This window comes from Cnephaeus nilssonii (assembly GCF_951640355.1).
Source record: "Cnephaeus nilssonii genome assembly, chromosome: 3".
In the NCBI taxonomy this organism is placed as follows: domain Eukaryota; kingdom Metazoa; phylum Chordata; class Mammalia; order Chiroptera; family Vespertilionidae; genus Cnephaeus; species Cnephaeus nilssonii.
Genome location: NC_137074.1, coordinates 6,947,760 through 6,973,078, shown reverse-complemented (window position 1 = coordinate 6,973,078; position 25,319 = coordinate 6,947,760). Strand labels below are relative to the sequence as shown.

The window sequence follows — 25,319 nt, the reverse complement described above, 5'->3', positions numbered from 1 at the left end:
TCGGGCCAGCTGCTTGCCCGGTGACACCAGGTGTCACTTCTTGGTTAGTCTCATGGTTGTGAGGGTCAGAAGCAGCCATGAAGATGCATAACCCAGAGCTGATAGTCAATATGATCCCTACGTGTGTGACAAGACTTCAGGGGGTAAAAGAGATCATGGCTTCAAGTTAGAATTTCATTGAGTTTCATTGTGAAAATAAATGAATTTCACAGCAGAGCCTGGTGAGACGGTACGGGGAGGAGGGAGATGACAAACAGGAGTCACCAGGCTTGTTTGCAAAGAAAGCAGCAACTGAGCCAGAAATCAAAGTGAAGATTCTCTCTGCTCACCTGAGATGAGACGAAGTAGCAACAGGGGATGTGTAAAGCTTGCTCCCACTAACCTTCCCATTCTGTTTGCAAGCTCCTCCTAAGTTCCCTGTGCTCGCATCAGATAAACAATCAGAGCCACCGGGACACGGCCTCCTCGGGGGGCCAGCCTGGGGGACAGGTGTCCCCTGCCTTACACAACACTGAGTTCCAGGGACGACGAGAGGAACCCCGCAGGGCCCTCCTCTCTGTCTCCCCACAAAGCAGGTTAAGGAGCAGATCACACAGCTGACACCTTACCCTGCTCCCCTTTGCTAAGAGTTGCCCTTGGGACGCAAGGCTGGGCAGCGCGTCTCTCTGGTGCCAGAGGGAGGAAGCTCTGCCCAGTCGCGATGAGGAGCTTGGGCTGGAAAACCAAGGCGAACCCCGGCCTCTGACCAGGGCGCAAGGCAGACAGGCTGAGGGCGTCGCACCACATGCCAGGAGCGGCTCAGAGGCCCTGCCTTTTACAGTGGACGAGGATGAAGCGGACAACCAGGCACCTTGCCATTTGAAACGCACCTCGAGGAGCAAAGGGCGCTGATGGGCCTTCCCATCTCTTCTCAATGGGAGACACTCCAGGGGTCCTGGTGCCCACAGCTGGGTCAGCGTGGTCCCTGATGGTGTGGGCGGGGCCTTTTAAAATCCTGGCACTTGGCAGGATCCTGGTCTGTTCAAAGAGCATGATGGCCAGGCCATTCTGGACCCCAGTGTACAGGATGCCCTGGCCAACAGCTCACTCTAGCCCAGTGGTTCTCAACCTTTCTAATGCCGCGACCCTTTAATACAGCTCCTCATGTTGTGGTGACCCCCAACCATAAAATTATTTTCATTGCTACTTCATAACTGTAATTTTGCTACTGTTATGAATCGTAATGTAAATATCTGTGTTTTCCGATGATCTTAGGCTCTACAGCAGCGGTTCTCAACCTGTGGGTCACGTAGAGCCTAAGACCATCGGAAAACACAGAAATTTACGTTACGATTCATAACAGTAGCAAAATTACAGTTATGAAGTAGCAACAAAAATAATTTTATGGTTGGGGATCACCACAACATGAGGAACTGTATGAAAGGGTCGCGGCATTAGGAAGGTTGAGAACCACAGCTCTAGAGGCTGCCTCTCTCCGTGCTTCCGCAGGATTACATGTCTGATGACTGTGGGCTCTGTGAGTGCAGGGCCCGGGACCCAGCAGGTGGGCAGCATCCTGCAGGCAGGCAGGCAGATGAGTCAGAGGAGGAGGAGACCCAATCCAGCACCAGGCTGACGGGAACTTGGCCCTATAGGGGTTAGGACTGGGGTCACCTAGGAAGGGGCCACCCACATCGGTAGGGTCAATACCTTTCTCAGGAATTCGGCCTTGATTTGGCCATCCAGGGTCTACGAGAACCCAGAATCTTGAGGTTTGTTTTCAACAAAGCTGTCCCAACAGCTGGTGTCAGAGCTCCGCTAATGGAGGACAGGGGGCAGCTCACCATCATGGCCTCCTGCACGGTGAGGTGCGGCATCAGCATGTGGTCCTGCATGATGTAACAGGACACCTTCCGGAAGCAGCGCAGGTCCCGGGGCTTGCCGTTGGTGAGGATGGTCCCCTTCATGCCCGTCTCCCTGCAAGGCCAGGAGAGCACTGGTCAGCCTGGCTCCTGCTCCTGTTCCCCGTCCAGGGCTGGGGAGGGCCTGAGAGAGAGGCGGCCCCTCCCAGCACCTTCCAGGCTGGAACATTTGCCACAGAGACGTGGGGGCAGGAAGGACGGAGACCTGGGACAGCCTAGTATTCGCAGGAAGGAACTGCAGAGAAAATGCCCAGCACAGAAGGGAAAGGCGGAGGGAGGTCTCCCTGGGATGGCATGTTTGTAGCAAATGCCCATCAACAAGCAGCGATGCGCATGGATGCTCCTACAGGCGGCCACAGCTCAGATATACACCCCGGGCTTCTCGGGAGGATTTCTAAGGTTGGCTTCTGAACAATCCTGTGTGTAGCCACGGTTACAGTGGCTGCCCCAAAGGCCAAGACTCTGCAGTCTGGGGTGTGGCCACTATGTCAGAACCAGCTCCCCAGAGCCTGGGACACAGCAGGGCCCCTGGGCTCACGTGGCTGAAAGAGGAGGGGGCCTGCGCCTTGGACCACTCAGCCAAGCGTGTGGTCCTCCACCAGCCAGGTATTCATGGTGGACAGAGTGGGCACCCATGTGTACTTTGGAAATGGAAGGGGCACAGTCCCGCCAGCCACGCTCCCTCCCTCCCTCCTTTGCCCATCCCTGCTGCCTGAGGCCTTCTGAAGCATCAGCCCAGGCTTCGCTGGAGCCTGTACAGAACCTTCAGAAGGGATGGGATGGACTGAGGTGGCTTCCCTGTTCATATGCCGCCACAGGCCACACACGGCGGGGACCTCATTCTCCAGGGTGTGCTCACCTGTATCCGGCCAGAATGTTCATGAGCGTGGACTTTCCAGCCCCGGAAGGACCCATGATGGCCACCAGCTGCCCACTGTTGAATTTCCCAGAAATTCCTTTCAGCAGGGTCTTGTATCCTGTAGAAAAGCAGATCATACTCACTCTCTATCACAGGACTGGGAGTTAAAGGAGACCCATGGGTGGGAGGGGATAGGGACCCCAAAGGACTGCATCCGCCCCTCAGTAGACAGACAGACGGAAGGTCGCCCCTCACTGCCCGCCCCCTGCTGTACAGGTAAACACACAGTACATTTGACCTTAGATCCAAGGCCAAAAGCAAGATTTCTCATGCCTCTACTTCAATTGCATTTCATGGATTATGTTAATGACAGTTACCAGTAAGTGTGTAATGCTTTAGACTAGCAGTCGCCAACCTTTCGGACCTCATGGACCACCAGCAGATTGTGGACCACCGGTTGGCGGCCAATGCATTTGACTGTACAAAGCACTCTCACACATACTACCTAGGGCAGCGGTCGCCAACCGGTGGTCCGCAGACCACTGGTGGTCCGTGAGGTCTGAAAGGTTGGCAACCACTGATCTAGGGCATGAGGAGTCCACCATTCTCCTTTCAGAATGAGAAAGCAAGTGTCCAGGGTGTACCAGGGACTCTTCCATGCTCCCGCACTGCTTCTGCCCAGGGTCACACCAGTGGTCACACTGCTTCTGCCCCCATGATGGTTAAACAAATTATTAATTTACTAGAGGCCCGGTGCACAAAATTTGTGCATGGGGGTGGGGAGGGTGTCCCCTCAGCCCAGCCTGCACCCTCTCACAATCCAGGACCACTGGCTGCTAACCACTCACTGGCCTGCCTACCTGATCGTCCCTAACAGCCTTTACCTGCCTGCCTGATCGCCCCTAACTGCACCCCCTGCCGGCCTGGTCGCCCCATGCAGCCTGCTGTTCGGTCATTGCATGAGGGCATCCTGATCAATTTGCATATTACCCTCTTATTAGTATAGATTATTTCATTTGTGATTTTTACTTATAAGTTATACAAACATAAATTATTCATATAGGATTTATTCATAAATTATTATGCTAATATGTTATTTGATAATTAAAAGCATATTATTTGTAGCCACATCAAATTGCTTTGGAATTTCTGCCAAGTCTCCATCCAAGAGCTTTGTTAAAAGACAAAAAAAGTCTACACATCCCAAACAGAGGCACATGAGTTCTTTTTGAGTGAACTATTCATGTGTGTGATAAATAATAAAACAGAAGAGACTGGATTCGTGTTCAAAGACTCCTAATTCAGAAATATTTCACAGTTCCTGAGAAATGCTTGCAGAACGGGACCATGCAAATGCAATATTTTAGCTCCCACATGATGTTTAGGGGGCCCAGTGAGAAAGGGGTGTGGGGCATCCCACCAGATCCTACTCTCCCCCCAGCCCGAGGCTGGATGCTCCCTGGACCCCAAACCTGTATGTTTATTTGAGCCTCAGCCACAGTCTGGAGAGTCCCATCTTTCACAGATAAGACACCTGAGCACCCAAACTGTCATCAGATGCCACCTTGACTTAGCTGGGGAGTCCCCAGGGCCTTGTTTAACCAGGCAGAGAGAAGCGGAAACGAAGGCAGGAAGCTTGTGGCCCTGCGACGCGGCTCATTACGGAGAGTGGCGGTGCCTGGGGAGGGCTGAGACAGTTGTCCCTGTGGGGAAGGGGCAGAGGCACAAATGGAAGGCGTCTGGAAGACTGGCTCAGAGCTGCAAATGAGCCAGATGCCTACCACTGGGAGGTCCATGACGCCAGGTCAGCCAACACCGGCCGGTGGGAGTTAAAGGAGACCCATGGGTGGGAGGGGATGGGGACCCCAAAGGGCTGCATCTGCCCCTCAGTGGACAGACAGACGGAAGGCCTGGAGGACACCAGAGACCTCTCCTCTGCAAGGTCAAGCTCGCAGTGCAGCAGGTTCTGAATCAGGATGGAGCTCTGTTGAGCCAGGGGCTCTGGGACCTGGGCCACAGGGGACCTGCCTGACATCACCGAGGGAGCATTAGACGCCAGACCCTCCAGACCCATCTTCTCATGACCAGCCTCTTGTTGGTACAGATCCAGAGCAGGGTCACCTCCGAGCAAACCCTCTTATAAGCTGTTTCTCCTCAAAGTTCAAGGCTGTTCCCCAGCTGGTCCCCTGTAAACCAGGAGCTGCCTGAGGATGCAGGTGCATTGCTGAGATGCCATGGCCACTTGGAGGCCAAGTGCAGCCTGCACGTGGGTCAGGACAGCCCAAACGCAGCCTTGCTCTGGGACTCTGAGAGGCTCTGCTCTCCCTCTGACGTCACCTGGTGCTGGCCCTTGGGGTTGGGGTCCACACTGGGGCACAGATAATAACAATCGCTGCAGGAAGGTCACAGGCTGGGATGCTCATGGACAGGAAGCCAGGAACAGACACGGGTGTGGTAGCTGGGGGGGCATCCGGCCCTTTCAAGGGAAGAGGCGGGCGGAGTGGGGGACAGACTGTGGTCTCCTCCCTTACAGCCACCAGACTGGAACTGTGGGTCTGGCCGTGAGCCCTGGTGCTAGACAGGGACACTGTTGAGTCAAATGAGCCCCTTGGCCTCACAGGCAGACGACCCAGCCTCGGAGAGGGGCACCAGGTACCAGGAAAGACAGGAGTGCGTGTGTGTGACATGCTGCAGGGTCCTCACATGTGGGACCCACGGGGGGTTTGGTGGTGGAGAAGGTACGAGACCCAACGTGGGGCTCCCTTCTCTAACATCAGAAACCTGTCTTTCTTTAAATATGACAAACACGTGTTTGGGATTTAAGACTTAAAAGTGACGCTGGAAACAGAAGTCAAGGAGGCATCGATCTCCTGGGCCCACAGAGGCTGCGATGGAGGAGGCGGCGCAAACTCAGAAGTGGGCTCCCGGCACAGGCCGAGGGACCAGAACACCTGTTAGCATGTGCACAGCCCTATTTCTATGCAACGAAGCTGCCCTTTACTTCGCACCTTGCTCGGTCCCCGGTAGTACAGTGAAATGCAGACGGACCGTCCCAACACCCCGGCCGCCCTACTTTCCTGCCAATGAGGCCTACTCAGCTCTGTTTCTTGGCACCATGGAAAGATCACCTGACAGGCTGGGCCATGGGTATTCATCCGCCCGCAGGGCACAGGCATCCTTCAAACAGCCAGGCCAGAAGCCAGACCAGAACCCCAAACAAAACCCAGACCAGAGAGAAGAAGGTAGGCGGAGAGAGAAATGGAGACAGACAGACAGACAGAGATGACGGTGCCTGCGCCCCTCTATCAGAGGGAAGAGAACTCTGCTCAGACTCGGGGGCCCAGGGAGAGCGCTGCCGGCATCCTCTGAGCCAGAAGGGGCACCTTCTGTGGGGAGAAGACCGGGGGCCACGGCCAGGAGGGCGGGGCCCACGCTGGCATCAGGAGCGTTGGAGCAAACGGGCTGATGGGCAGGAGAAAGGCCCAGTGGGAGGGGAGCTGGAAACTGGGGTTCTCGTTTGTCTTGCAGACCCTGATGCTTTGCAGGGGGGGACTGGGGAGGGGTCTCCAGGGGAAAGAGGACAAAGATAAAATGTGATGCTTGGTTCTGGCTGAAATTTAAGCCCGGGCAGCTGAGCAGGAAACGCTGTCAGCTCAGGCACCTCGCCTTCCATCTCAGAGCCTCTGGCCCTGCCCACGGCCCCGCAGCGGGCACACTCAGGGAACTGGGTGGACGGAGGCAGGCATGAGTGGGTGTCTGAGAACCTGTGGAGAGAGGCGTTCTGAGCAGCTCAGTGAAAACTGAGGGGCTCCCTTAGCTGCCCGCAGGAGTTACTTCAAACGCGACCGATTCAGAAAGAGCCTGTCCACGCGCCTGGATCTCAACGACCAGGTTCCCGAAGTTCAGTAACGGGGAGAACAAAGGGGACATCAGAGCAAGACCTCTCCTAGAGGAGCCAGCCCGCCCCAAACCGAATGCCGCCAGGAGCCCAGGCAGCAGATACCTGCCCCACGCACACCTCGTCTCGCCTCCCCGCTCTGTTCACTACTGCCCCTGGGGACCCCACAAGGTCAGCTCCATGAAAACGGGACCAGAACTGTCCCCCTCATCACCAGGTCCCGTGTATAGGACGGTGCCTGGCATGCAGTGGTCACATAAAAAGTGTTTATGGAATTAGTGAACAGAAGGCGGAACGCTGCCTAAGTACCTTCAGGGTCACAGCCACCGTCTTGGGCACCGCCATTTAGTTAGAGCTTCTCTCCCACTAAATGCCCCCAACAGGACCCCTCTGGGCTTCAGATCAGCGTGTGCTGGCTCAGCAAGAAACTCCCAGCAGCCCCTGCAGGTCCCTGAGGTCAACCCACAGGGGTGAGTACTGCTGTGCAATGCCTTTCAGAGGTGTCCCTGTGTGGATGGCATGAAAGTCACCAGTAAGCCCTTACATAATCACAATCAAAATGTGCATTGTATTTCCTTCAGAGTAATTACTTTTTTAAAAAAATATGTATTTTATTGATTTTTTTTTTTTTTACAGAGAGGAAGGGAGAGGGATAGAGTTAGAAACATCGATGAGAGAGAAACATTGATCAGCTGCCTCCTGCACACCCCCTAATGGAGATGTGCCTGCAATCAAGGTACATGCCCTTGACCAGAATTGAACCCAGGACCCTTCAGTCTGCAGGCTGACGCTCTATCCACTGAGCCAAAAGGGATGGGGCACAGTAATTACTTTTTGATACAAATTTTTCCAAAGTTTTGCATGCACAGAGAGAAATGCACAACTCGTGAGTGTATGCAAAGCTTGACACTCTCCAAACTGAAGCTCCTGGGGACCCGGCACCCAGGTCAGAACTGGGATGTTCAGGGCCCTGGGAAGCCCCCTCCCACCACGTCAGTGGGTAATTGCTCTGGAATCTTCAGTAGAAGTCCAGGGGTGCTGACTTTCAGACAGAGGGATATATGTTCCCCAAAGGGGAAAACGTTATTTTCCTCCCTTGGAAAGGAACGTTTTGCCCGCAGAACATTCCTTAGAGGGGAAATTGTGCCCAATAATCCCATGAGCACCTGTTGCTGCCCTAGGACCCTGCCCTGGGACGGGCTGGTTCTTGCCCAGAATGTATGTCCAGAAATCACAGAGAAAGGGAATGACTGAGCATTCGCACGTATCTGTCAACACCTACCAGGTTCTGGGGACACACAGCAGCTTATGTTCGGTTGGGTAGGGTGCAGGTTTTCTCATTGGTAGAAATGTGCCCTGAAGGTCAGTTCTGGAGAGCAGCACAGACCCCCAGCAAGCCCAGCTCTGGACCCGTTCATTTGGGATAGAGCAGGGTGCCAGCTTTGCTCACACTTCCTCCTTAATGCCTCGCAGCAAGCTGGGTACCAGGTTCTTCTCCATATTTTGCAGAGAAGAAAGAAGGGCTCAGAGAGGGTTAACGACCTGCCCAAGGCCACAGCGGAGCCAGCATTCCAACCACTTCTGCCCAGCTCCAGAGGTGGCCCTTGCACTGGGCCACGAGCCTCTGCCAGCCTGGGCAGCACAGTGGAGGGGTCTGGGCAGTCAGCGCTCCCCACCCACCCCCCTTCCCATTAATCGCGATGGTCATCTCAGCTCAGAAGTACGCACTTAGTCTACTGTTGTGTGACCTATTTCACAGAGGATTGGGAAAAAAACTACAAAATGAAATCCCGTTGGTCACCGGAGGCCAAGGCTGCCGCCTGGGTGCGGGCAGAGCCGCTCCCGGTGTGGGTGTGGCAAATGATCTGAAAGCTAAGGCCCAGGTGCCCTCCATGCATCCAGAGAGCTCGTAACTCATCCAATTGTCCTCATCCTTCCGTTTCCTTTACTTTCCATGAAACATTCTCAAGTCAAAAAAAAAAAAAGAAAAATTCTTGCCAGGGCGTGGCCAGGTCTCCTGTAGGGAGGACGCACACCCTGCTGGGTCCAGGCCCCTCTGCGCAATCGTGAAGAAGGGTGCGTCCTCCCACTCACAGGGCGCTCCCCTGGCTCCTTGTTATAAAACTGCCCCGGCTTCCTGCCGCCACCGGCGGCCCAACCACAGGGATTAGAGCAGCCGCGTTTCAGAGCAGCTCCCAGCACGCCAGGCCCCTTGGGGACCATGAGGCCCGATCCCGGTGACCTGCAGGAAATAATAAGCAGCGTGTCCCTCAAACTCCAGCGAGCGACTCACTCACTCACTCAGGTTTCACTTAACGAGCTGCGCTTTGGAAGGGGCGCAGTTTCTAGAGGGTTCCAGGGCCAGGCAATCGCTGGGTTTTGTTTGTGAGCTGCACCCAACCAAGGCTGTTGTCTGGCCGCCGTGGGGGCGGGGCTGGGGCAGGTGGAGTGGGTGCCCCCTGAGACGCAGGCTCTGTTTGTGCTTGTCCAGATGTCAAATGCCAGGCTGATGGCCGGGTGAGCATGCTGTTAAGGTCACCGTAGACAAACAGGTCGTCATCGTAGACAAAGGGTCACGATCCTGGCTTTGTCCTCTCACCGGAGAGCTCGCCAAGGTGGCTGGGCCGCACCAGATACTCCTCCTCTAGGCCTCATGGCAAAGAGCTGAGTCCCGTCACCGATGAGGGGTGCCCAGGACCCAGAGAGAGACCTGGTCTTCAGTAGAGAGATGGTCAGGGAGGGGTCCAAACCCCCCATGTTCCCTTCTTTTCCTCCTGGGGTCCCTGCACCCATCAGTCAGGGGCTGGAGATGGAGTTTCACATCCTGCCGGTCCATGTCCTCATCGGGACCCCTCCTCTCACAGAGGGGACCGTAAAGCCCAGCATAGCACCCCCAACAGCCCCAGTCCTCTCACTAGGCGGCCAGGACGTCCGTTTCCTACGGAGCCCCGCTAACAGTTTGATTCTGGACTCTGTCCTCCAGTTGGGCGAGAGGATAACTTTGTGCTGTTTTAAACCACCGAGTTTGTAGGCATTGATCACAGCAGCCTCGGGAAGTAACACGCTCACCCTGACCCTGCACACAGCGGCTCACCCCCATGCCGGCCAGCCTCCAGGTCCTCCTGGAGGGACCCCATTTTCTCTGGTTCGTCCATCTGTAGACTTTCAAGACCCTCTGACCCATGCGTTTGCTCCATCCTACACACGCTGGCATGCAGCACTGGCGTCCAGAATTCACTGGAGCGGCCAGAGGAACCCAGGAACACAGGGCAGAAAGCTCTTCACCCCAGACGCTCAGACCTGAAACGGGGCTGAACTGCAGGAGGCGTCTGGGACAGAGCTGGGGCAGTGATGGGGGGCCCGGGACCCGCCATGCTCAGGGACTTCTTATGTGGAGTCACTCTCAGCAAGTGACTCGGGAAGTGGTGACGTTCACACTTCTGGTTCCCACCCGCCCTCCTGGTATGACTCTCGCCAAGTGCACAACCTTCTCTGAACCTCAGTCCAAACGGCCAGTTGGGGGCTTTCTGCTTATGGTCCTTCTGCATGTGAAAGTGCCAGCCCCGTGGTAAAGGTCACTGTCAACTCTCAGCAGGTGTTTTCCAAGCTTTTTGTAGAGTCAATCATTTTGTGGCAGAAAAGCGGAAGCCGTGGCAACAGCCCTGCCAGTCGGCACAGATGCTGGGAGCCTTCGCACCACCAGCTCACGCTCCAACCGTTAGGACCCCTCCGTGGTCCAAGTACGATTTTTAAAAGTCATGAATTTACCCCTGCGGCTCAGAATCTGCCACCTGGGAGATGAGGAAGAAGCTCAAGCTCTTCACCAAAAACAGAGTGGGGATTGCCAAGAAAGACAGCACTGCACTTCGATGTGGGGATGAGGGGCATCCGAGAACAAACTTTGGAGGTCTTTTAGACCCACTGACTTATCGGCAATGTTACGTCTGTGTCAACTGCCCGAGTTTCTGATCGCATCCCTAGAGCTGGTGCCGAGGATTGTGGTCGTGGTGACCTCATTCTGTGGCGGTCAAGTCTAACACTCAATCGGGAGAGGACAGCTCAGGTGGGCTCTTGTTGGAACCTGGCATCGGAGGGCAGAGGAGAAGTGCAAGTGGCCCATCCTGAGTACCTACGAGCCCAACTCTGCTCCAGCTCTGCTCTCCACACCCCAGGCCGACCCCAGGCTCCAGCCTCGGCAAATGGCTTTGCCACTTCCAGCGATGTTTTAGCCAGGAGAGAGCAATGTTTCTTTTAGTCAGAGATGAGGAGGGTTTACAGACAAGGAAAGAAAATGACCAGGTTAGACCCCTCGGCTCTCTCCCACCCCGTCTGCCTGGACAGTGCCTGGATCCTGCAACCCAGACCTGTCCCTCCACACCAGCCTCTTCCCGGATTTCACAGAGGAACTGGCCGGTGGAAAAATCGGTGCTAGAGATCAAAAAGCTTTCTTTGGGGCTTGAATAGGTTTTACAAATAAGCAGAAAGAAATCTTATCTTCTTTACCCCACACAGGTGATACTGCAAACCAGAGAATGTAAACACACACACACACACACACACACACACACACACACGTATCTAAAACACAGTTCTCTGGATCAGATTAAGATAAAAATACTACCTGCACTCTCTTAAATAAGAATAATATAATAACAACTAGAGGCGCGGTGCACAGGATTCGTGCACTGGTGGGAGGTGTGGCCTGTGGGGATCGGCCTGCTGTGGGAGAGCCATTCATCCCGGTCAGCCGAGCAGCACTCCCACTGTGGGAGCGCACTGACCACCAGGGGGCAGCTCCTCCGTCGAGTGTCTGCCCCCTGATGGTCAGTGCGCGTCATAGTGACTCGTCGACCGGTTGTTCTGGTTGTTCCGCAGCTTGGTCACTGGGCTTTTATAATATAGGATAATTGCTAAATCCAGGCATTCCCACCCTGTTCTCCAGCATCCAGAAGCCTGCTGTCCCCACAGAGATGTCCCAGGGGCAGTAGCTTTTACTCGGGTTGCTGAGGAGGGGAGGGGGCTGACATGCTCCCCAAGTGCACAGGGGGCTCAGAAGATTGTCTCGCCCTCCCTGAATCCCCGACAAAGCAGTCCCTGCTTTCTTTCCCACCATCCTAGCCCCAGGGAAGCTGACTGCACCCTGGAGCTGCTGAGAGCCTGAGAGCCTGAGCCTGGCCCTGCTCCCTCCTCCCCGGGGTGCAGGTAAGGCCATTGCCTGCTCCCGCTTTTAAAGGGCCACGTGTGGCTCTCACGTGGCCGTCAGTTCCTCTTTGGGTCAGCATCGCCGGGCACTTCTGGACATGCCAACTCTCACCTGCCCCACACCTGCTGAACCAGACCCTTGGGTGGGCCCGGCCAGCTGTGCTTCACCCGCCCTCTGGGCCGTCCTGGTGCTCACTCAGGTTTGAGACCATTGGCTCCTGTCACTTCAGGCTCTGGGGGGTGACTGAACAAAGCATCACCCCATGGGCCACTGCTCTCTCCACCAGCTCCGAGAGGACAGGGTGGGGGAGTGTGAAATAGCACGGAAGCTGGGGAGAGTGAGCCAGCCCCTAAGAGGTCAGTGTTCTCCCAGCGGCTAATTCACCTGACTCATCTCTCAGCATTTATCCCGGCCTTACATTTACCATTTGGTTCTGGACATCAGCCACCCACGCCCTTAACTGCTACAGCGCCCTCCTCCCTGCATAGTACAGTTTTTTAAAAACCCAATGTTGCCTAATAGAAACTCAGAAATCCAAATACACTAATAAGAATGGCACCTGCTTTGGCAATTTTGCTAAAAATAAAATACACTAGAATCTACCTTAACACCGGCCCCGCGTTTCTTAGAAACATGGCTCACTGTTCTGCACTTTCAGTAACAGGCGTGTTTGTAAAACGACTAACCAAGCCGCAGCGGCATTCTTTTTTTTTTTTTTTTTAATATATTTTATTGATTTTTTACAGAGAGGAAGGGAGAGGGATAGAGAGTTAGAAACGTTGATGAGAGAGAAACATCAACCAGCTGCCTCCTGCACATCCCCCACTGGGGACGTGCCCGCAACCAATGTACATGCCCTTGACCGGAATCGAACCTGGGACCCTTCAGTCCGCAGACCGACGCTCTATCCACTGAGCCAAACCGGTTTCGGCCGCAGCGGCATTCTTAATGCAATGGAACTTCTTTAGAAACAGCACGAAATTATGAATACCCCCCGGGTTTCCAGACTCCCCACAGGAACACTTGCAGTGCACGGCGAGCTCGCTGGTGCCACCATGAAGGAGGATGTCCGCTTTGCACTGGTTTTCATGAAAGCCGGTGGCCCATCGTCCCGAGGGGCAGTCGCTTTTGAACGTGGGCAGTGCTCTTAGGAGTCTGCGAACATCAGAATGATCACATTCCCAGAGATCGCCAATCCACCTGCTGCTCAGTGGATTGCAGGTGGCTGGAGCGAGCATTCCACATCCCTGTGCCCCGTATTCCTCTGGTGAACTTGCCCACACCCGCCCTGTGCTGACAACGTGACAAAGCAGCTGAATTTGCCCCTAACTGCCCCCTCTGCCCTCCGTCACTTGGGTGGCCCTAGTTGTTGGCATGCCTGCTGCTTGTGAGCATGTGTACCGTGCACTTGTCACGGCTGTTCACTGTCCCTGAAGACAGGCAGTGGGTTTCATCTGAACCGCAGCCCTCCACACTGCTCAGCCCTCCAAGCTCACCTGAGTTCTCTCCCAGGACACTGCCTCATTCTCACTGACAACCAAGCTTTAAGGCACACGTCTGGAGGAAGTAAACATTTTCATGTTTCCAGTTCACTAAAAATGGCCGTGAACCTGGTGGTCACTGGGTCTGTGTCACATGACACAGGGCAGAGAGGAGGAGCATGAGGGTCAGTCAGGCTGCCCTTGATCCTGGGAGGCAAGGTGAGTTCCTGGCAGAGGGGTGGCTCCTGCAAAGAACCCACAAATACTGACTGAACAGACCCCTTTCTTAACAGGCAGTCCACCTGGCTAGCCCATGGGGAACGGCTGCAGAGAAAAGAGGCTGGGAGACAGGCCGGAGAGGGGTGTCCTTGAACGCTTTCTGCCAGGCTAAGCACTTTGAAATTTATATCATAGAGCCCTATCCAATTCTAAAACCAAGAAGCACAGAACTGCCCTGGCCAGTGTGGCTCAGTAAGTTGACTGCCATCCAATGAACCGAAAGGTTGCCAGTTTGATTCCCAGTCAGGGCATATGCCCGGGTTGTGGGCTCAATCCCCAGTAGGTGGTGTGCAGGAGGCAGCCGATCCATGTTTCTCTCTCTTTCCCTTTGCCTTCCTCTCTCTCTCAAATCAATAAAAACATATTTATTTATTTTTAATAATTTTTTTTATTGATTACAGAGAGGAAGGGAGAGGGAGAGAAAGATAGAAACATCAATGATGACAGAAAATCAGTGATTGGCTGCCTCCTGTACCGCCCCCACTGGGGATCGAGCCCGCAACCTGGGCATGTGCCCTGACCGGGAATAGAACCATGACCTCCTGGTTCATGGGTTGACGCTCAACCACTGAGCCACACCGGCTCAGCAAAACATATATTTTTTAAAGAAGCACAGAACACCTCTGGGAAGAGGGTAACTGACCAAATTAAAAACATGATCCTCCTCTCTATGGCAGATAAAAATCAGGGATGAGGAAAGAGTGCATGGTTTGGCCCAGGACACATATACCACACACACCACATTTCTGACAGCTGAAGAATGGCAGGACTAGAAGCGTATGGTTAGAGGCTGCCATTTGGGACCCAACAATTTTCTAGACAGGCTGATATGCAGGTCTTTAGAAACAGGAAACTCACAAGCTTCCTCTATAATTCTTAATGAGATTCTGATTGATAAGATATGAAACTAAATGTAAGGGCTCCCACTTTTCAACCAGACTTTTGTATATGGTATGTTCTTATGTTACTAATATGCATTGTGAATGTTTATATTAATGGGACACCTAAGTTATCATAAAAGTGCATTGCCTTCCCTTTGCAAATGTTTCCACTTGCCTCACCAGCAAAACCTCAGAAGAACAGAGTTACCCACCATCACTTCTAATTTCATGTATTCCACCTTCGGCTCAGTGAGTCTCAGAGACTTAAGAACCATAATCTCCACATAGGTTGACAAAAATGTCAACTCTACAATCAAAAAATCAAGTAAGCAAGTAAAACCCAAGACTATGAGAAAAATCATGAGCCACTGACAACGTGCATGTATTCAGGAACCCAAAAGGTTGAGCAAAGCATATCAATGATGGTGCTTAACTTCTCATAACTCATAGAAATTAAGCCCAAAGAAACCAGAACTGCGAGGAAGGCCCTGGTCCCCCAGGAGAGGCAATGCCTGGCACCTCCTATTCCACCAGGGTGGTACCAGGCCTTCCAGGGGTTAAAATGCAGCCCCAGTGGCAGAGATCATGTTGACCACATCTGTGGGAGCCACCAAATAGTGTGCACCAGGTGCGAAAGAGAACACAGCTCACTCGCACACCCAGGATGGAAGTGCCTTGGCAGGGAGCAGGGGAGCAGCCACCTGGCAGCATGACCGCTGGATTCCAGCCAGCTGAATGGATCCCTGCTTCAGATTCCTGAGGGCAACGTCAGGATTCCAAAAACCACCCTGATCATTTTTAAACACTCAGCTGGGAGAGGGACCACAGCTGGTTGCTTCCTGCCCAACCTGCTTGGCCCAACCCAAGAGGCCCTGCCTTTCATCACTTCACCCACGTGGTGAACCCCAAACAAAACAAGACAAAACAAAACAAGAACATTTATAAGGATTCAGATACTATTGTCTCACAGAAAGCATGCTAGACCTGCACGTATGGTTCTACCTGCAGCTTTGAATAGAAGTCTGGAAAATTGTGACACTCCCCTCTCTGATGAAAGCTACAAGAACACAAACACCACACGGAATGCCAGCCATTTTCCTTAGGATGGTCCTGCTAAATATCCGTGCGCTATTTCCATTCCAGTGAAGTCTCCCAAATATGCTTTAAAAGACATCAAAATAATAATCGTCAGTTTTTAAAATATCTCCATCCGTCAGATCTATTTTAGAGACGTTTTCGGGAGTAACATTAGGCTATGGGAAAGGTTCTGGCACTTTCAGGGACCACACGTTCCAAGGATCTGTGGTGGAGCATGGGGTTTGCACCCCTGGGGAGGGGGTCCACAGGTCAGCCCCAGTCCAGTGGAAGCAGAGACCCCGCCACCCCAGGAGGCATCCGGACCCGAGAAACTCTGCATCCTCAGCTCCCGCTTAGCAGCTTAGCAACAGCGCCCGGCGCGCAGCCAACCGCAACCAGCCGCTGAGGTTATCCGCGAGCAATGACCGAGAGTAACCTTGGCGGGGAAGGCGGTGGCCGTCACTGCGCATGCGCCACAGCGCACACCTGCCCCGCCCGCACTTGCCCCGCAAGCATCTACAAGCGCGAGGGACCCCACAGTTCTCTTCTCCAACCGGTCAGATTTTAGGGTTCCCTAGGAACAGGAAACTCCTCCAGACAGCCTCCAGCAGCCCCGCAGCCGGTGTGTGTGTCCGGCTGCCTGGCGGGGAGAGCGCAAAGGTCACCCTGAGCCCCAGGCCTGCAGAGTCAGCGGGGCACCCTACTGGGAAAGGGCTGGGGTTTTACTCCATGTTTAAAGCCCATGGAAGGGCCGCCTGAGCCTCCCCTTCGCTACAGCCTGCTGATGTACAATGGCCAGGATGAACTCATCCTTTGAGACAAGCCAGTCTCAACGCAACGCCCTTGGAAGGACCAGCTGGGTGCCAGAAGGGTGGCCCTTTAACCCCAACCTGAAGGGAGAGGGCAAGCAGAGGTACCCAGCTCAGCCCCCAGCCAGGTGTCCCCAGCACAGCCCATGAAGGACAGCTGAGAAGTCCCTCCCCAAGACAGGTGGGAAGACCTCTGCTGTCACCAGGTTTTGGGGTTGTGTATGTCATGGGCAAAGCAAACCTAACAGCTCATTTTAGGGAGCCTGAGACATGACAGAGGGAGCGTTGTCAGCGGGGCCTGTTGAGAGGCAGGTGGTTAAGACTAGAGGATTCAGCCGGGATGTAGCTGCAGAGTGCCTCCCTCTCACCTCCCTCCCTCCTGGGTAAGATGTCCATACTGGCATGCCCCTATGGCTTTCCCAGGATGCCTTAAGGATACAATACGCTACAGCTAACAGCATTTGCTTAGTAAAAAAATATGTTTAATTTAAAAATATGCACTCTCCCCCCCACCCCCCCAAAACAAAGTGGGAGGAGAGAAGTAACAACTGAGAAATTCCATAAAACTCCTGCTAAAAGGTTCACTTTCGAGACAGCCCGTTGAGATGCCAGGCCAGGGACTTTTTGTCTGAGCACACCGGCTGGAGGCTGGTCTGAATGACAATAAACGAAACAGAAAGAGTGACTCAGCTGCTCTTCTGTGGCGCCCCACCCTTATCAGTTCGCAAACAGCGAAGGAGCACATGAGCACATTCCAGCAGCGGCTCCTGCTCGCCGCCCTGCCACCGTGGATGTGCACCGGCACGCAAGCTGCTGCCTGCGCCCGAAGCGGCTCCAGGCCTCCAAGGGCCACAGCCTCTCTCCTTTCCAGATAGCCCCAGCTCCTGACGCACTTGACTACCATTGTGCACCTGGTCAGGCTTTATCCCTTCTAATCTGTGAGCTCATCTCAAGACCACGACCGCCCGGGTGAGAGTCAACCCATAAACCAGGAGGTCACCGGTTTGATTCCAGATCAGGACACATGCCTGGGTTGCAGGCTCAATCCCCAGTAGGATTCTCTCTCATCATCAATGTTTCTCTCTCTCTCTCTCTCCCTCTCCCTTTCTCCCTCTGAAATCAATAAAGACATGTCTAAAAAAAATTTTTTTTTAAAAGACCAAAACCAAGATCTAATCTGCAGAGTTCCAAAAAGCAGAACTTGGGTCAACCAATGAACATGACTGGAATTCAGATTTCAGCTCCACAGACAGGAGTCTTTTCTAAGAATGAGATTGTGCAAACATGGACCTGGCTGCCGGGGGAAGTGTGAGACCCTGGCCACTGCTCAGACAGAGGCTGGCCACCTACAGTTGGGGGTGGCACAAGGACTCCTCCTCCTCGGGTGAGCGGTCAGACCAAGGGAGCTCTGAGGCCCCTTTGGGACCCAAGATTCGGATTCTAAATGCAGGTCTCCGTTGGACGTAATCACAGTCTTGAAGGCACTCTGGCATGTTTTAATGTTGACACCAGGTGCCCCTTACCCTACAAAGCAGAAAGGGGACTAACAACACCTCAGCTGACACAGAAGTGAAACTAATGGCTGGGGTCAGACTGGACCCTGCAGGCGCACCAGCCTCCGTCCCCGACTCTGCAAACTTCTCTTGCTGCCTTTGCTCACATTTTGGGCAAAAAAATACTTGTGTTTGATGTATTTTATTTGACGGTACCCTTTCCTCGAAGGTTCTGGAACTTCATCGGCATGGGTCTGACAGAGAATCACCCCTCCTTTGTACGATTCCTTCTTCCTAAACATACTATTTAATCTGACCCCTGTGGTACCTTTGTTTCTTAAATAAGCAAATCCGTTGATTCCAGAACTGAACTCAAACAGAGCAGGTGTATTGTTACTAAACATTTTTGCGCCGATTTATAAACAAATTAAGTGGTTTCATGCTCAGCAAAATGTCACCTTGGCTTATTCTGTGGCCGTGGCAGATTAGGTTCTGGTTTGTAAGGAGGACTCTAGTTCGAGAAGATACAAGCATATCTGAGGTGTTAAAAGAAGGCAGGGGGGCACCCACCCAGCAGGTGAAAATATATGTGGCAAGAATGTCCTCAAAAAGTGAAACAGTGACACCAAGTCCCCGCTGAGCAGGGCACAGGCCTGCAAAGTCGCACTGAAGAGGCCAGATGGCTCAAGAACAGGCACGCTCTGGGACAGTGACAGAGTGTGAGCATGCCCAAATAAAGAGCTGCCAGGTAACAGGGCTGGCCAGACATGGAAGCAAAGTATGGAAATGATATATCATGTAAACATTAATCAAAAGAAATCAGAAATGGCTATATTAATACCAGATAAAGTAGACTTTAGGAAAAGAAAATTATCAGAGTTAGAGACATTATATTTTGATAAGAGGGCCACGGAGACATAACAATCCTAAATACAGGGTGGGGCTAAAGTAGATTTACAGTTGTGAGTACTTGAAACATAGGGTTTATTCTTGCATTATTATTTATTAATTATTATTTTATTTTTCATACAAACAACCATAAACCTACTTTGACCCCACCCTGTATATATGAACCAAACGACAGAGCTGGGCTTCCGTGCAGCGTACTCCAAGGGAGAGGGTGTGCTGGCTGGAGAAGGGAAGTGCCTAGACTCCTTGGGTGTAAAGTTGTCCTGGTAAGCTAGCAAACCCTTTGGTTTCGTACATAGTCACTAGACAGTCATCTGTCACGAGTCTGCCGAGAGAGCTGGTCCATGCTCAGCAGTCTTTCAAAGCCTCTTTCTGAGCCTATGAGGCAAAAGGTCAGAACTGTTCCGGAAGACCCGTCATCAAAGGGCCCTGAGGGGTGTCCTGCCTGCCTGCCCCAGGGAGCCTCCAAGAACTGAGAACCTAAGAACTGGCTCCGAGGGGAAGAGAGGATCTCTCCGCTTGGCTCCAGTTATATCAGCCCAGCCTCAAGCAAGGAGCCCTTGCAAGCAAGGTTTAGGTTCACCACACTGCACCAGATGAAAGGCTAGCCACAGCCTCAGATAAAGACAGAGGCAGGGTATTTCCTTTTCCAAAAGAAAACCCACCTTAGCATGGTGGTTCCCAAGAAGCACAAGAGTAATCCATTCATGCCAGGGGAATAGAAACCCCCTCCGAACCTGAGCAGCCCACCCCCTGAAAACCCATTGCTGCCTGGGGGGGTTTCTGCAGTCCCCCTTTCACTGGCTGCCTTTCCCATCCCTGCCCAAGTCACCCAGCACTTGGTTCGACTCCAGTCTTCCCTAAATGGAATCCCTGAAAGGCATTTATTAAAGGCACATTCCACTCATTTTAACCAGCCTGTCGTTACAGGCCTTGGGAATAGCTATGGAAATGAAGAGATGGCCAACGTGAATTTGAGAAAGGTGTTGAAACACATTTTTGCAGCTGAAAAGCAAACCAATACAGAGACGCAGGAGCTGCCCAGACTGTTCCGCTCCTCCCTGGCATTGGGCGGGGAGGAGGCTGGAGGATTGGATTTCCAAGCAGGAGATGCTATTTCATCCCAGTGGAGTGTTATCATGTTGGGACAGCAGCCTGGCTGAGGAAGAGTAAAGAGAACTTGCTAAAGCCCCAGATATGATTACTTTTGTTCTCAATCTGAACTTCATCACAAGGGAATCCTGGGAGGGGTGTTTCATTGGTAAGAACCATGTCATCTGTCTATGTGAAGGCATGCCACACACCTCTCCTCACCTTGAGGAGACAGGACCGCGGGAGACGGTCCAAAGGACCAGGAGGTTCCTTAGGAATGGCAGAGGTGAGTGACATCCAAGCAGGTCAGTCAAAAGGAAAATGGGTCCGAATTGCCAAGGCAATCCTAATAGTTTCGTAAAATGGGGTGAGGCCCATGCATGCTCTGGTGGTCCAGTGGTGTGCCCTCCTCAAAGCCAGGCGCTTACTGGGTTCCTTGTTGGGTCTTAGCCTCAAATCCCACAGATCTGCTATCAAGTCCCACCTCGTGTGCACCTGTGCCCTGGGATATGTATTCCACAGGCACAAAGGGCAGAATTAGCCCCTGAGCCAAGTGGATCTGCTTTAATGTCACACATGGAAAATTCTCTGGCCTCCTTTGGGGGGCGGGCGCCGGCACTATCCAGAGGACCTCAAGCACTCCACTTGTAAATTGTGACCAGTCACATCCCAATGAAAAAGAGACCCCTGTGTGAATGAGCCCCGAAAGCCAGGAAGTGCTACGTAAGTGTCAGGTCTTCTCAGCACCACCCACATCTCCATCTCCGAAGTTCAGGCTGCAGATTCTCTTCTCAGCACGGGGTCCTAAATGTCCCCAACAGCGTGTCTACCTACAGGAAGCAGAAGCTGCTTTCAAAAGTAAGTCACACGGAGGGCTCAGCAAGAGCAACCCACCCAGACAGTTCAGGTGGTCCCCTGACATAACAAAGTCCACATCGTCCCAAATCTTCTGCCCCATCCACTTATGCCACGTGAGCGAATTCCTCGAGGGAACGTGATTCCTGTGTCAGAAGCTGGTGAAGTCATCCTTGGGGTACACAGTTTTACCTGGGGAATAGCTCCTTTCATAATTATGTTCTCTACTAGGAATATATCACACGATGTGTTTTTCCTCCAAAGACATTACTAATCATATGGTGAAAATGTAACGACAATGAAAATACAAGATGCTTGTTAGATGCCATATTCAGTGCTCGGCAACTGTCAAGCTCAGGACCCAGTGCCTGACTCCTTCCATACGGCCGCTGGTCCCTCACGCCCTTGTTCTAAGGACGGGGGGGTTCTCGTTATCTGTCGTCTTTTTAAAAAAATAATGATGTAGGAGTTTATAAGGTTATTCTCATTACAACGCAAGCTTTGCTACAGCATTCTATGTTGAATTTGTGTTGCAGCACCTTGTTCTGGCAGAAACTGTGTGAGGAAAGAGACTCCCTTGGAATTCACTGGACAGTGTCTTTGTGACAGAAAGAAACCTGGGCTGGGAGTCAGACAGCCGGAACCCAGCATTGGCTCTGACCTGGAGCAAATCACTTCTGCTTTGGGGCTCTGTTTGCTTCGCTACACAACCAGGCGTGCAGCCCTCACACCTCTCCTCTCCAGAGATGCCCGTCTCCTAGGCAATGCCCTGGCGCCCAACCCCAGTGTGGTCATTACAATGAGCTCCACGTGCAAAGCTGAATTCAAACAATTAACAACAGTCAACAAGAGAGAGACAGCAAAACTAATATGGTGAGAGAGGTAAGAGAACGAACCCCTGCCCCAAAGGCTGGTCACACGTGGCGTCATACCGAGGTGATGCCAAATATACAACTGCCACATGGAGAAAAAGGAAATGAGAGAGAGGCTGGGATCTGACTTCTCAGCTTAACCTCACCATGGCTGGGGATAGAGACAATCACCAGCAATCGGAGGGACAAGGCAAGAAAGGCCACGTTGAGGGGGAGGAGCCAGACCTGAGAAGGAGTGGCGGGAAGCCAACAGGAAGTCGGTGGACCTGGTGGGAAAGGTACAAGAGGAATTCACAGGTATCAGCCCAATGCCTGGGTCCAGACTTTATGCTGACTTGTACTGTACGTCCTACTAGTTGGGGGAAATGTGGTTGGTCCCCAAGTTACTAGCTCACTGGAGATGTAGCACCGGCGAGCCTGCTGGTGATGAGGATGCAGTGAGCGCTGAGAGGAACCTCGGGCAGGTAACGCCTCTGATTCAGGAAAACTCTACGCTTCCATGGGTGCAGCCTCCAGTCTCATGGGGCAACCAGTCCAGCACACGGCAGCAGAGCAAAACCCGCGAGCACCAACCCTGCAGAGGCAGCACAGGGACCTGGGCATCCCTGAGGGGGCACAGGCACCAGGTCAGACTGCAGAGTTAGAAATCCCCCCCCCCCCCCCCCCACAGACCCAGGCCTGCCTGGCTAGCTGGGGCACATGAGCAAGCCTTAACCCCTCAGTTTCCTTTCTGTTCAGTGAGGAGGTGGACCAGTATTTCACACCCTGAATTGATGCCGCAGTGAACTCATCTAAATCCTAAATTGCAGGGTGCCAAGAACAAAGGACAGGCTGGTGTGCGCAGTGGGGGAAGGGCAGACACAGGTGCTGCTACTGAGGAGGGAGCCTGGGAGAAAGCCAGAAAATGGGCCTTGCTGGTCAACTAACCAGCCACGGGGATACAGAAACCCCATCACGCCCAGCTTCCTCGGGCCCTAACCATCTCTGACTCACGGGCAGGTCCCTCGGGGCTCACGTCCTCCTCCACCCCTCCTGAGTAACAGGGGTTACTGTAGGGCAAGTGTCTATCCGGCAGCCACTTGAGCTGAACTTCCAAGTGGTGGCCCCTCCCTCACTGACTAAGACTCCATCACCACGTCGGTGAAGTTGGACAATTAGTGGGACCAGTTCTAACACTCAGAGAATACAGGGTGGACAAGCCACATACCTGTCTGGGACATGATGTTCTTCACGTGCAAACAATGGTTGAGCACCTACTGTGTTGGCCTGCAAACCAAGACTCTGTCACGGTTTGCAGGTGTTTGCATCTCGGCATTGCAAGCTCTCTTCCCATTTACAGGAAAGCCATCCAAGCATTTCCAGCCATCAGGACAACATTCCTGAGGCCACATGTACCAGATGGACCAAAACTGGTCTATGATGCCCATGGGCTTGCCACAATTTGTCTATACAGACAAGTCAAGCCGAACATAACAAGGCCCTCTGGTCACTTGGTGCGTTGTTTTTTGTTTGTTTGTTTGTTTGTTTGGTGTGGTGTGTGTTTTTGGTAAAATCTTAGTTCAAGTTCATGAGAAAAAAGGCTGAAACCCTGTGCTGACATTTCAATAGGCTCATACATTTTCAAGATGATTTAAATAATTTGTTAGAAACTAGGGACCATCATTTCTTGATGATGTGTAACATGCCCTCTCCCGCCCTCTAGAAAGTTGGATGGATAATGAATGCAGGGAGTGAAGTATAGAAAGATGAGGAGTAGGTGCCACAGGAAGAAATAGATCAGAAATACCAGCCCAGGTGGCACTGACTCCACACACTCTGGAAACCTAGAGCTGGCAAAGGAACATCCAGGCCGCTAAGAAAACTCAAAATACTGTCCTTTGCCAATTGCCATTGACGTGCAACAAGCTGGTAGCAAACTCAGGAACTGTGTGGCTTTCCAGAGACCTCCCAAGTTCCATCCTCCCTATCTCTTCTGTTTTCATTTCTATGGTTCATTCGCCAACAATGTGTGTGTGTTTGATATCCCATCAACACCACTCATGAGAGTCCTTTAAAGATCCTTAAACGTAAATGATTGGTTTTGAGCGAGGTCACGCTAAGTCACCAGCTACCTTCTAACACTTCAAACCTGGGAGGGAGCTCCTGTCTTCCATTTTGCTCTGCAACATTAAAACAAACAAACAAACAAACAAAAAAACAGTCCCATCTTGAAAGACTAACATAAACAGCCTCCAGTAAAGAGGACCCTCTGAGTGCACTCCAGAATCCAGCACACCTGGACACTGGCCCATCTTTGTGAATTCTTTGTACTCATATGAGAAGTTAAGAGCCACCATGAATCTTGAATCATCTAATCCACCTGTACATATTATAGGTGAGAAAAAAGCAAACAGGCATAAAGCAATGCAATATACCAGCCACCGCAGAGTGACAGCCTCCCACTGCCAGACCCCGATTTCCCCCAAACCACCTGTTGCTTCCTTCACAGGTTCCTCCCACCTCCTAACACAGCAGCGCCCTCCTACCTTTTTTCTTATACCAGGGGCCTTCTGGGACCGAGTAGGAAAGGTCCTTGAATTCAATGTTGATCGCCGCCCTCCGAGGCAGGGAGGACAAGCGCTGGGCCTCTGTGAGGTTGTTGTCCACTTTCTTCAGATGCCCATTCAGCAGATCCTTCTCGCACAGCTCCGTGTTGCTGGAGACCACCTCGTCCACCGAGACGCACACCGACTTGAGCTCCGTCATCACTGCAGAGTAACTGCTCGTGTTCTACAAAGACAGGGAGGAAGCACCAAGAGAGGTTACAAATCACATCAGGGAGAAGAGCAGAGGGGACCTTGAGCCTGGTGGCCAGTCCCCAGGTCATTGAATACTTACAGCAACACTACAAAGTGACTTTGGTGGGAGAAGCAAACGTACCCAGAGAAATCTCTTATCTCTAGCCATCACTTTTTCTTCTATTAAAACAGTATTGAAGATAAGATATTAAATTTATCTACCATTCTTCCTTTGGAATCATCAAATCTAATCACAAAACCATAATGAATGAATAACAACCAAAGAATGAAACAGTGATCTAATGAAAATGTTATCTATGTACAGTCAACTCATTAAAAATCCTCATAAAGGTACATAAGGCTCCTAGAAAAATGTGCAACTGAAAGTTTCATTGAACATGAGCTCTCTTAGTGCCTTTCTCATGTAACCTCATCAGCATTTCTCAAGAGTAATGACACCACTTGAACCTCTGGGTTTTGTGGGAGTTGGCCTTTATGTTTCCCTCGTAAATTTTCCAAATCACTCCCAACCCTCCTCTCTCGTCATATCTTAATAATAGCACTGAAAAAAAGGTAAGGAAGATTAAAATTTGTTCTCTGTTAAACAGACGAGGAAACTGAGGCGCAGACAATTTAAGGACCTTGAACTTGCTCTGAGCCCTATAACCAAGTGAGGGGCAGAAGTGATCCCAGAATCGGAGTCATCAAAAAGAAGACACTTTAGATGACCCTTCCACCGCATCCCATGAGTACCTAACATTTTGTAACTACAGCGGCTTTCAAGCTTCCATTGGGAGTCACCTGCTACTGAGGTGCCAAGAACCAAGGGTATTTATGCAAAGAAAGGAATATCTTTTTCTAACAGTTTGGCAACCCTGAACAAATCAATTTGCTTCAGGTACTGCCAAGACTCAGAAGGACCCTGGGGTGGGC

General features: G+C 52.3%; 1 protein-coding gene across 4 annotated transcripts in view; it reads right to left on the bottom strand.

The window, feature by feature from the left end:
- ABCG1 (ATP binding cassette subfamily G member 1) overlaps positions 1-25,319 on the bottom strand; it is a 64,085-nt gene that overhangs the window by 14,897 nt on the left and 23,869 nt on the right. For all 4 annotated transcript variants that reach the window (XM_079767083.1, XM_079767082.1, XM_079767084.1 and 1 more), the window contains 3 exons: positions 24,135-24,378; positions 2,761-2,878; positions 1,824-1,956 (listed from right to left, as the gene is read on the bottom strand). In XM_079767083.1, the coding sequence (XP_079623209.1) occupies positions 1,824-1,956; positions 2,761-2,878; positions 24,135-24,378 (495 nt within the window). The remainder of the gene's footprint in view (positions 1-1,823; positions 1,957-2,760; positions 2,879-24,134; positions 24,379-25,319) is intronic.